This window comes from Panulirus ornatus, chromosome 4 (genome assembly GCF_036320965.1).
Source record: "Panulirus ornatus isolate Po-2019 chromosome 4, ASM3632096v1, whole genome shotgun sequence".
Taxonomy (NCBI): domain Eukaryota; kingdom Metazoa; phylum Arthropoda; class Malacostraca; order Decapoda; family Palinuridae; genus Panulirus; species Panulirus ornatus.
Genome location: NC_092227.1, coordinates 50203967 through 50216538, shown reverse-complemented (window position 1 = coordinate 50216538; position 12572 = coordinate 50203967). Strand labels below are relative to the sequence as shown.

At 37.8% G+C, this 12572-nt stretch overlaps 1 protein-coding gene across 2 annotated transcripts in view; it reads left to right on the top strand.

Annotated features, from left to right (window-relative positions):
- Nucleotides 1–12572, top strand: part of Oscillin (glucosamine-6-phosphate isomerase Oscillin) — a 122367-nt gene that overhangs the window by 19322 nt on the left and 90473 nt on the right. For both annotated transcript variants that reach the window (XM_071694601.1, XM_071694610.1), the window contains exon 2: nucleotides 5537–5660. In XM_071694601.1, the coding sequence (XP_071550702.1) occupies nucleotides 5537–5660 (124 nt within the window). The remainder of the gene's footprint in view (nucleotides 1–5536; nucleotides 5661–12572) is intronic.

Here is a 12572-nt window from a genome sequence, read left to right as displayed (position 1 = left end):
ATCACACAAAATCTTTTTCACTCCATCTTTCCACCTCCAATTTGGTCTCCCTCTTCTTGTTCCCTCCACCTCCGACACATATATCCTCTTGGTCAATCTTTCCTTACTCATCCTCTCCATGTGCCCAAACCACTTCAAAACACCCTCTTCTGCTCTCTCAACCACGCTCTTTTTATTTCCACACATCTCTCTTACCCTTACGTTACTCACTCGATCAAACCACCTCACACCACACATTGTCCTCAAACATCTCATTTCCAGCACATCCATCCTCCTGCGCACAACTCTATCCATAGCCCACGCCTCGCAACCATACAACATTGTTGGAACCACTATTCCTTCAAACATAGCCATTTTTGCTTTCCGAGATAATGTTCTCGACTTCCACACATTCTTCAAGGCCCCCAGAATTTTCGCCCCCTCCCCCACCCTATGATCCACTTCCGCTTCCATGGTTCCATCCGCTGCCAGATCCACTCCCAGATATCTAAAACACTTCACTTCCTCCAGTTTTTCTCCATTCAAACTCACCTCCCAATTGACTTGACCCTCAACCCTACTGTACCTAATAACCTTGCTCTTATTCACATTTACTCTTAACTTTCTTCTTCCACACACTTTACCAAACTCAGTCACCAGCTTCTGCAGTTTCACACATGAATCAGCCACCAGCGCTGTGTCATCAGCGAACAACAACTGACTCACTTCCCAAGCTCTCTCATCCCCAACAGACTTCATACTTGCCCCTCTTTCCAAAACTCTTGCATTTACCTCCCTAACAACCCCATCTCATTCTTAAACAAATGATATTTAGTATAAACTTGAAAAGTAAGTAAAAGTACAACTAGAAAATCTCATAGGAAGATAGGTATTTTTTGTGTGCACTGTGAACATCCCACAATAAGACCTGATGGTTTATCAGTTTCTAAGGCTTTCTGGTATGATCCTTGATGCACATGTAATGTAGTAGAGCTTTCTTCTTTTTCCCCACTTATCCCCTTCTCTGCCACCCGATACACATGTAATGTAGTAGAGCTTTCTTCTTTTTCCCCACTTATCCCCTTCTCTGCCACCCAACTCCCATACTTCCACTGGATGATTTATGTATTGCCTTTAGTGCAGTACTGAGGCCATTTTTTTTTTGTGATCAACAAGGAAGGGACATATAACATGCCACAACCAAAGCCATCTTGGGGTGAAAGGAGTATGTTCAAGAGAAAGTAGAAATAACTTAGGGTTCTGCATTTAATTGTTGACCTGACTATTAAAGGAAGAAAGGTTATAAGAAGAGGGAAAATCTAAAGGAGGAGAATTCCAGTTTACCTGTTCCGAGGAAGAAGGCGGCACCATAACAGCTAGTCCTCAAGTTATGTCACCATTACCTATGCCGACGATCTGTACATTATATTCAGTGCTATACCACTGCCATATATGGTGTGTTAACTCACTTTTTGTACACATCCTTGCCTTTTACATGTATTCTTTCTTTCCATAGTGGAAATAAAAAACTTGAAGCATTTTTATTCTTATCATGTGCAACCTCATACAAGTCACTTGACTCTTAAGGGCAAATAATTTGTTCGAGATCATTAAACATGGAAAAAGAAATTGTCTCAACTCCCCTGGGATCATCGCAAAAACAGCCTAACCAACCATTGTGGTGTAAAAGTGCACAGACAATTTTCAGCATGTGGATGTGAAGAGTAATACTTACTGGCAGTAGTTTAAAGAGCTGTACATACTTAGAAGACTGGGGGAATGTAGGTGGAATATAAAAGCAGTGGGTAGAGAGGGAATTGAAGCCAGATGGTGTCAGAATTGGGAGATGCAAAATGCACGAGCCCTAATATGTTTTTTAATTACAGTCAAACATTGTCCTTGGAGTAGGAACATTGATAGAGTTTGTAGTTAGAGATTTAGTATTGCAGAGGGAAAGTGCTCTTGGACAGTTGGGTTTCAGAGAGAAGAGCAGGGAAAGAAGCAAACATGGTGTTCTACAAAGAGAGGTGAGATATGAGACCATAAATGTTGCTAAGATGTATGGAAAACAAGCCAGGTTTAAAATCAGTAGTTTGATGTGAGGCATCCCAGCCCAAGCCATCAATTCTCCTCAAGTAGTGGCATTGTTTTGATTTGGTACTAGAGACTAATGTGATTAGTATACTGCCATGGTATGAAGTGTAGAGAGAAGAAAACTCAGAGGAGAGAGGCAAGAGTTTTGTAAGATGTGTTGTCGAGTGTTATGCATGAGATGAAGGTGATGCGTTTGTGGACTAGTTATCAGCGACAACTAAATATTGTAATGCTGGCTTACTGCATCACCATCTCTGGCCTTCCCAATACCTAGGGAGTACTGCACTTGCATGTATGTTGAATGCCTGCCACCTACTAGTTTTCTTCCACTATTTAATGAATGTTTTTCTATTTTTGCACATGCATTGAAAATGTACATGCTTTTGTTATCTTTGTTTAACCTGAAAGATGGTAGGTTTACAGATATTGCCACAGAGGCAGTAGATGAAGATAAAGGGAAGTTAATTGATTGGGAAAGTATATTTGGAGAAAGTTGAATCTTTCAGAAAATATAAATGGAGAATATATGGTTAAATCTTTGTAAATGTTAAAAGTAGCAAATAAGGGTTTCTGAAAGTGAATGAAGTTAGTTTCAAAAGAAAATAACATTATAATGGAAGGCATTTCATAGTTACAGAAAGAAGGCATATGTCAAAGCCGAGTAGTTACTGAAAAAGCTGATGAATTTACAAGTAACAGTAGGTGAAATTAGCAAAAGGATAAGATGCTACTTGAGAATTGTTGGGGTGATGATACTAAAGATGAGGGTATTGATAATTCAGGACTGGGGTCCCTGATATACAGAATAGGTATTTAGGAGAGTAAATCATTTTGAATCATGGAGGAAAAACTGCAAGATTTTCAGGAGTCGTATGTTGTTGCTCTTAAGGTATCTATTGCTTCTGACAGGGTTTAGCATCGGAGTCTCATCTCAAAGTTTCCTTCTTTTGGCTTCCCTTCCTTGCTTTGCTCCCTCACATCTGGTTTCTATTCTTGCTGGTCTACCTCTGTGGTTGTTGATATATCAGCCTTCCCCACTTTCTCCATCAGTAGCACTGTACCTCTAGGTTCTATCATGTCCCCTACACTTTTTCTCCTTTTTACCAACAATATCCTCTCTTCTAGAAATAATGAAGTGTACATATATGCTGATGACTCAATACTGCATTCATCCACATTCTTCAATTTTGCTTCTCTGTTTGATCTAAATCTTGTCTCAATAAATTCCTCAATAAACTCAGACTTGGACAGGATGTCTCAGTGGGGAAGATGAAATCCAGTAAAGTTTAATGCCTCCAAGACAGTTTCTACCCATCTCCCCAATGAAAGTTCTCAACTTCCTCTCTCCTTTTACAGTTCTTTAACTGCACCTCGACTCAGTGAACATACTTGGTAATACTGTAACATCCACTTTTTGGAAACTCCACATTATGGAAATAGCTAAGTCTGTCTCTAAGAAGCTTGGAGTCTTTTTTAGATGCTAAGATTTCTTTTCTTCTGAATAGTTGCTCCATTTATACAAAGGATTTAATCATCCTTGTATGGAGTACTGCTCTTGCATCTGGGATGGTTCTAGCTGCGTATCCTTACTTGGCAGAGTTGAGTCAGAAGCAGATTTATAAACTCTCCCAGGCAAACTTCAAAACTTGACCCACTTACCTTATGCTACAATGTTTGTTCAATTTCCCTTTTCTATAGGTACCACTTTGGTATTTGATCTCAAGAGCTGGCTACTTGTGTGCCCCCACCACTAGCCAGACCACGTAATACTTGGCAAGCTGCTGCATCACTTAATTACTGTAAGATTGTTGGCAATTCAAGGGTGGGCGGTCTGATTTGTAAACTCTCCCAGGCAGACTTCGAAACTTGACCCACTTACCTTATGCTGCAATGTTTGTTCACTTTCCCTTTTCTATAGGTACCACTCTGGTATTTGCTCCTGAGAGCTGGCTACTTGTGTGCCCCCACCACTGGCCTGACCGTGTAATACTTGGCAAGCTACTGTATCACGTGACTACTGTATGGTTGTTGGCAATTCAAGGGTGGGTGGTCTGATTTATAAAGTCTCCCAGTCAAACTTCAAAACTTGACCCACTTACTCTATGCTGCAATGTTTGTTCACTTTCCCTTTTCTATAGGTACCACTTTGGTACTTGCTCCCAAGCGCTGGCTACTTGTGTGCCCTCACCACTAGCCAGGTCACATAATACTTGACAAGCTGCTGCATCTCATGACTACTGTGTGGTTGTTTGCAATTCAAGGGTGGGCTGTTTTAGTATCTCGCTTTCCCTACACCTCGAAGCTGTGGAACTTTCTTCCTTCTCATATTTTTCCCAATAACTATGACTTGTCATATTTTAAGATAGGTTTTTCACTTCCTCCAAAATATTTAAATACTTTTCTTCATTTCTTCTTTTTCCCTTTAAAAATTTGTCTGTTTCAATTAAGGCATACTTGATGAGACTTTTGTCCATGATTGGAACCTCCAACATAAAAAAAAAGTCATGCCCTGAATTATCTGATTTACTATATGTTGCCATATCACAAAAAATTCAGATGATATAGCAGACTTGCTAGTAGACATGGTGATGAGGGCCTAGGGTGAAGGTGGAGTGAAAGTGAGGTTACTTGGAGGGAAATGGAACAGTTAGGCTTGTCTGCATCACCCCGTGAATCATCTGATCCAGCAAATGTTTTTTAGTGGAGGATATCTAGATTTATTAGAATGTCAAACCTTAATGGGATTCAGAAAATAATGGGACATTGGTGAAGACAAACAAATGCATTTTGCAGTTAAATACACTTCAAATGGTTTTTTCTGTAACATAATCATGTATAAGTACAGACATACCTCAAATCATGTTAATCTACAGTACTTTATTACTGAAAGAAAATATGCTTTTAAACATTAGCATAGTATCTCAAGGCTGCCCCCGTGTAACAGAACACAGGGGCAGCCTGTATGCCAAATGATTGAAGAAAAGCAGTGATTGTTCCACTATGATGTAAACAAGGTCAAAATGATTATAAGAAATTTGGTACCATTCTAGAAGAATGTCTTTTCAGCACAGCTGGTAAGTTATGAAGAATTATTGTGATTATGTCTAAGAAATAAGTAAACCCTTTAAAGGTGAAACAGTAAGATTTAGCAGGGGAAGTGGTGTCACTGAATTTTTTGCTTACAATGATTTTATGTAGAAAGCACTTGGGGGGAAAAAGAGGGATTGCATGTAATTGTCATGACTTTCGTGGATTGTAAATTTACATGAGAAAGCTGAAATGATATTACAAATCTGTTTAGTATTTTAATTTCTCACATATTCTTTAAAAAGAAATACCTGACTTTATATCTCCAGACAGCCAGTTAGATTTATAATGTTCCAGTTTATTAGACATGCACAAAGATCTGGATATGGACTTGGTGACTGGAATATGGGCAAAACTTAAAAGTACATGTTTACAGATGCGCTTGGTGATTCTTGAGGACAGTGAAAGGGTGGCAGAATGGGCAGCAAGATACATCATCAAGAGAATCAATGACTTTAATCCTGGTCCTAATAAATTCTTTGTCCTTGGCTTACCAACAGGTGAGTACCATCCACTTTTAGGATGCAGATTAAGCATTTATATTACATTAATGTTTTTTCTTTCAAGGATTTGTTTGCCCCACAAGGCCTGAGAGATATCTTTGACCTTAGGGGATTAGAGGCTACAGCTGTCAATACTGCTGATATCACTGTTGTCAACATTCCTCTTTTGATTTTCTTTCACTACACATCTTAGAGATCCTTTATCCATACAGTATATCTTTATGGAAATGTGCTCTTTATAGAGAGCTTTCCATTCATTTTTCCTCTGTTTATGAAGAAATGTGTGTTACATAATGCAAAGATAAGAGAAAGTACCATTTTGAAACAAAATCAAAATAACATGTATGTACATGCTGTGCACATATCATGAAATTACATAGTCTCTATTATTTGAAAAAATATTGAACTATTTCTGGTAACACTTTAGAATTGGTTGCATCACTACTAGAAGAACACTGACTTCTGTGGCATAGCTGTTTGCATTATTGACCATCACACATAAACAGGCTGCCTGGGATCAAACCCTTAGAGGTTCAAATTCTGATCATAGCAGCTAGTCCACAGTCCACCTGGCTGGTCATCCTCCATTAGGTCAATAAATGGGTATCTGGCATATGTTAGGGTATGTGTGTGTGTGTGTGTGTGTGTGTGTGTGTGTGTGTGTGTGTGTGTGTGTGTGTGTGTGTCCATACATAAGAGTAAAGACATAATACATTGGTAAGCAGCCAATAATCAGGGAGGTATATTACCAGTACTACCCGGCTACCCACCTGGGTGTCAGGAGGGATAGTGACATCTGTATAGTGAGCCAGCACTTTAGTAGTTGTTAAGTTGCACTCCTTTGACGTAGGTAGTTGTCTTTTTTTTCTGCCTCGCTAACATTTGGATTACTGGCATTGTGTCCACAGACGTACAATCTCTCCTTATCACATGAAACACTTGACTCATGCAGCTCATTCTTCATAACTCTAGATTTTCCTGTGGTGAGCACTATGCACCGGCCCAGCCTTTTAGCAAAATGGTAGGAGCAGTAGATAGAAGTAATAGGGAGGAAGAAACAGTAGGTTGGAGTATTAGATAGAAGTAGTCATTAGGAACATTAGATAGGAGCCTCAGCAAATATTGCACTTGACTGTGCCAGTGGCCTGTTAAGGGTGAGGCATGAAGGCTAAGAAGCAGCACTGGAGTTCATTAGCTATGAAGACTCTGTTGCCGTGATCACGCCTCTGAGGGAGTTCCGGTTGGAACAGGTGTCAGAGATACAGATAGATAGTAGATAGACAAGGATAAGAGACAAGGTAATACATGTTAAATTCTCTCTTTGTCTCACACAATTAATAATAAAGCTAGTATAACATTACTAAAACTACCATACTGTTAGTAAAGTACCAGCCAACTGAAAACCTACTCTGTGGTTGCCCATTCCTATTGCAATAATTACTGAGCGCTGTGGTCACCAATACTTGACCCATGACTGATGCTGGGTCATGTGTCTTTCTGTAAGGAGTCTTGGATCAAAATCTCCAGCTCAGGACATTCATCATATAAATGGTGGATGATATGGTAAAAGTATTTTTCATGTATTTTTTTCTACACATTTTTTAGTTCATTCTTACCTAATGAATGAATTTATCATTTAACTATATTTATAAAAATGTAACAATGAAAGATATGATATTGTTACCTTGCTTTTGAACACTTGTTCTCCATCAGTTCAAAAACTCAACATGTAATTGGTGAATGATTTGATAAAGTGTATTTTTCATGTTTTTGTTGGTTTTTACGTAATGCTTGCACTGAATTATTTAGATATTCACAAAATTTTGAGCAAAAATGGGTGATGCAGTATAAGAGATGGAAGAACTAGTGAAGTGAAAAAACACATGAGACAAGCTAACACTCAAATCAAAACTCAAGGTACATTCAGTAAATGATAGGCTAATTAGGTTAAAAATTTATTGAACAAAAATGCTAATTAGGTTAGAAATTTATAGAACAAAACTAAGTTTTTGCTGTAGCAGTGAATTTTAAATTCATATATTTTTTAATGTTCTTTTCAATCATTAATGAAGTTTGTCAAGATAAGATTCTCAGTCATAATGCCTTTCATAATGATATTAAAGCAAAATAACATCAAATTCATATATTCCAGCCACTGATGGTTACCTTATTAGGATCACCAAGTTTTCATATTCTTAATGTGTCCTCAAAGTGAGATCAATATAACATGAAAATGTTAGATAGATAATATAATGGTCAAACACATCAACAGACACATCTTTTACTGATATATAATCCCACTTTGGATGGCTTGACAAACTGTTCATGCCACCAGATTCTACTCCATTACCGACTTTTTCAATCTCTAATGACCAGCATTCTCAGGAAGAATCATTACAAGTTAAGTTATTAACAGAGAACAATACTTCTGGGAAGCAGCTGACCCCCTAGTCAGGAGGGAAGCAGTGTTCCAAAGGTGGCATGCACAGCTTCGTAGACTGTATGTATGTATGATGAATGATGCAGGAGTTATCATGTAATGTGGTGAGTGAATGTTTCAGTAATGTGGTGATTGAGGTGGTTCATACATACAGTGCTGACATAACATAGCCTACATTTATCTTTGAAACCTTATCAATAGTTATACTGTAATGTTATTGAATCATTGAGTTATTAATGAATAACTGCACATTATGAAAATAAGTGACCCATAAAATAAGGAAGCAGCATTCCTTCGGGGGAAACAGTGTTACTTAGGGAAAGCAGTATTTCTTGGCACGAGGCAAATATGGTGAGTACCACTCCACAGACAGCAAGTTCCACTAAAGAAAATTTGTATTTTAGCATTGGTACAATACTTATATTATTTTTATATACATAGGTAATATTGTGATAAAACTAGTAATCCAAAAGTATCTGCAATAAAGATTTTGAGGTTTTGGTTGATGACCTTGCATCAGTGGGACCACCAGCTGATGATGTGAAATTTGTCTATCAAGCATGCTTACCCTTGCAGATGAGGGTATTGTTGCATTTTCACCATAATAAAGGAAAGACAAAGGTCACCATTACTGCATGTAGGTGTTACAAATGTGTATTTCATCTGTAACTGCATCGGGCAGCAAGTTCTGCTGAATAACACTCATCACCCCCATAATAAACCCTGGATATGGCCCCATAACATACAGTATATCAATGCTTCAGCTGATATAATATGCTTCCAATAGTAGCTTTCATATTCTTTCTGCATCTGAGTTTTATCATTTGATTAATGAGCAGTTGGCAGTCATTTGAGATTGCTGGATACTCAAGTACACATGGTGTGTATGATAGTTAGTTTTAATTAAAGCAATTTTGGAATAGCTTGTGCATATTTTGGGGGGTCAGGAACCTAACTAATTGCTTCCATTGATATCAGATAAATTAGAATTCACTATTTGTCAATTTGCAGAGGCTTTTTGATACCTGACCTGTGAATTCTGGTGACTCCTCTTTGGTTAAAACATTAGTATATTTTTGAACAATGCAATGTGACATACTGGATTATCACTCATGGACTTAAGGAATAATTTGCAGAGGTAAAATTGGATGTCAGTATGAATATTTATACTTTAATTGCATCAAGTTGAAATGAGTATTGAAAAGAAATAAATTGAAATGATATTTGTACTCACTACATTTATGCCATCTATTTACTAAATATGCAAAAGAAATATTTTCCATATTCACCACCACAGTGGATCATGATGTTAGGTGGAAAAACAAATGTCATCTGTGAGCAAGAAGGAAGACATATGCAGCTCAGCAGGAGGCAATTATTATATTACTTATGGCTAACATTCCAGTGTAAGAAATCTCCCTTAGACTTATTAAGACAAATGGACTGTCTATCAATGTGCGACAGGCAAAAAAAGACAGACATCGAAAATTTGCGAAGAAGTGTAGCTTCCCACTGCACCAATATGGAGCAAGATGAGTTAATAATTGTCATTGCTGAATAACCTTTAGCTAATGCAGTTCCCATTAAGAACTAAACTGGACTTCAGCTTGAAATCCAGACTGTAAGAAATAGGCTGCAAGAGGCCACTATACATTACAGAACTCCTCTTCCTAAGCCATCATTTACTTGGCAGCACAAAGATGATCAAATAGAATTTTGCACTACAGTATTAAGCCATGGAACAGTCATCCTGGAATTCTTTCATATAATGCAATGAATTAACCTTTTTAAGTGATGGGCATAGGAGAGTTCATTGCCAGCATTCAGACAATATTAGGTACCTTTAATTCTTTATTTGTTTAGAAAAAATGAATGCATATGTTGTTGGTTTTTCTAATGTAAATATACTCTGTTGTTTTACAACTTTAATAATTCTATCCAGCTATGGTTTGTTTGATTTGCAAAATTGCTTAAACTGATAACCAATTAAAATCTGTATCCAAACTCTCTTTATAATGATATAAGGCTTTATGGTTTCTGACTCTAGTAATTGTGTCCAGCTATGATTTGTTTGATTTGAATAATGGCCTCAGATGATTATTAATGAAATTGTAATCAAATTTTGTTTATGATGATATATGGGATAATTTAAGAGTAGCCTTAAACTCTTTTTGTGAAGAAAGTTTTTCCAAAATCATCACCTATGGATAATTTTCTTCATTTTAACTGACATAATAAACTTAACAATTTTCTTTCTTTTATTGTATGAAAACCCAAACATCCAGCCTTCTAGATGCAGCAGCTGAATTACAGCAGGACTTTGGTGTTAGACGGCTGCAAGTGTATTTAGAGGAATGGTAGCCACCAATGCATGCTCAATCAGTGCTCAGCATACTGAAATTCTTGAAGAAGTTATGATACACTCTGTTTGGGTACTGCTAATACCTCAACCAATATCAGTTTACATTGGTATGAACAGCTCCCTGTGTACAATACCTGCATTTTAAGACAGTGGTTCCAACAACATCCTGACATCATTCACATTCATCAGCCAGCAAAATCACCAGACTTGAATCCTATTGAAAATTCATGGGCATATATAGCAAATTATGTCAGAAATGAAGAACTAAGCATTTTTAGGAAAACTTACAAACAAAATGGGGATGACATATATATGTGTGAAAGCCTGGTAGAATTGGTGCATTAAAGGTTAAGGTAAATACCAATATCTATTCAGTTTAGCATATTTTGATTTAAAAAATCTATTGTATGGAATTCATACTTGTAGTTGTCACAGGATGACCAAAAAATGATCTTTCTCAGTTTGTGACTGGTTTATTGGGCCGTGTGGTGTAAAGAGGGGAGAAAATAGTTGGCATCAATTTATTGGGCTGTGTGCTATAAAGAGGGGAGGTAACGGTTGGCACTGGTGGTACCTACACTTAATAGCTGTGTGTGGTTTGTTATGCTGCTGGTACTTTGTAAGGAAACATATACTTTCAAGCTACATTTCATTGCAGGGTACATTTCAATGTAAAATTTATCCCAAATTAAAGCTAATTTCAAGTTAAAACATACAGTATAACATGCAAAAGCTGAGTGGACTGAATAAGACAACTACACTGTCTCCTCCCTCTAATGTCTGACCTTGGAAAGACAGCATGCAAAGACCCATACTCAGTTAGCACAGTGACCCTGTGTTAATCCATGTTAAACATGGATTAGCAGAAGGGACCCGTTATGTATATTGTAAACCTTCCCTCCTGGACTGGCAGTATAATTACCCTTGACAATCTATAAATTCATTTTACGTTTGGCTATCTGTCTATCTATATCTCTGATGCCCGTTCCCTTTGGGAACTCTCATCAAGGGTGTGATCACGGCAAAAGAGTCTCCACTTATCCCTGTCCTTTCATGCCTCCTTAGCAGATGCTTCCATGCATTTCCACCATTTAATTCTCTTCATTACTCTCCCACTCTATTTCCTCATGTCAAAGGTGGTCTGCCTCTCACATTAACCCCTTTAATTGTATTACCTTACAATCTCTTTTAAACTCCTTGTCTTGCTTTCCTTCCACATTCCCAAACCAACTCAAAGTATTAAAGTTTCACTCACTCTATCGCTCCAAAATTGATTCCCTGCCATACCACACCTCTCATACACCCCATTATTTCTTTCTTCATTCCATCTAGTCATATCATATGCTCCTCTCAAATAACTCATTTTCAGAGCCTGGATTCTTGATCTCTGTGACTCATTCCATGTCTGTGTTTTGGCTGCATAGGACAGGGTTGGGAAGACTCTGCTGTCCCTTAATCTTTTCTTCACATCCACACTTACGCTGCCCTTCATTATTTAGATACCCAATAACTCCTACATCCTGACTGCTCTCTCCCTTACCTCTTTTTCCATATAACAAAACTTACCCAAGCTAGCTCCTAAGTACTTAAATTCTCTCCCTTTTTCCAGTCTTTCTCCCACATAATACAGTTTAGTTCACTTTCCTCTTTCACTCTGTAGGGTTTTGCAAAATCTGTACTTTCTGTGTTTCCTTTCAAACACCATTACTTTGCTTTTACTCACATTTATCTTCAGTTGCCTATGCCAACACACATCAGAAAGCACACTTTGAGCCTTCTCCAACTCCACTTCACCTTTAGCAAACAACACAGTATTATCTACAAACACAAGCCTGTCACAGGCCATCTTACCTAACTGCCACACTCCATCTCTACAACCTCTTTCCATAGTTTTGCTTTCACCTCTTTTATCACTCCATCCACATGTATATTAAAACCCACAGTCACATCACACAGCCCTGCCTCGCATCCAAATGTGTACAGAAACTCTCACTGAATTCTCCATCCACTCTTATGCATGCATTTGTTACTCTATAGAAGGCTTTCACACCATCCAGCACTTGTTGTCGTCCTACCCCATATATCCGTATCACATCCCATAAAGCGT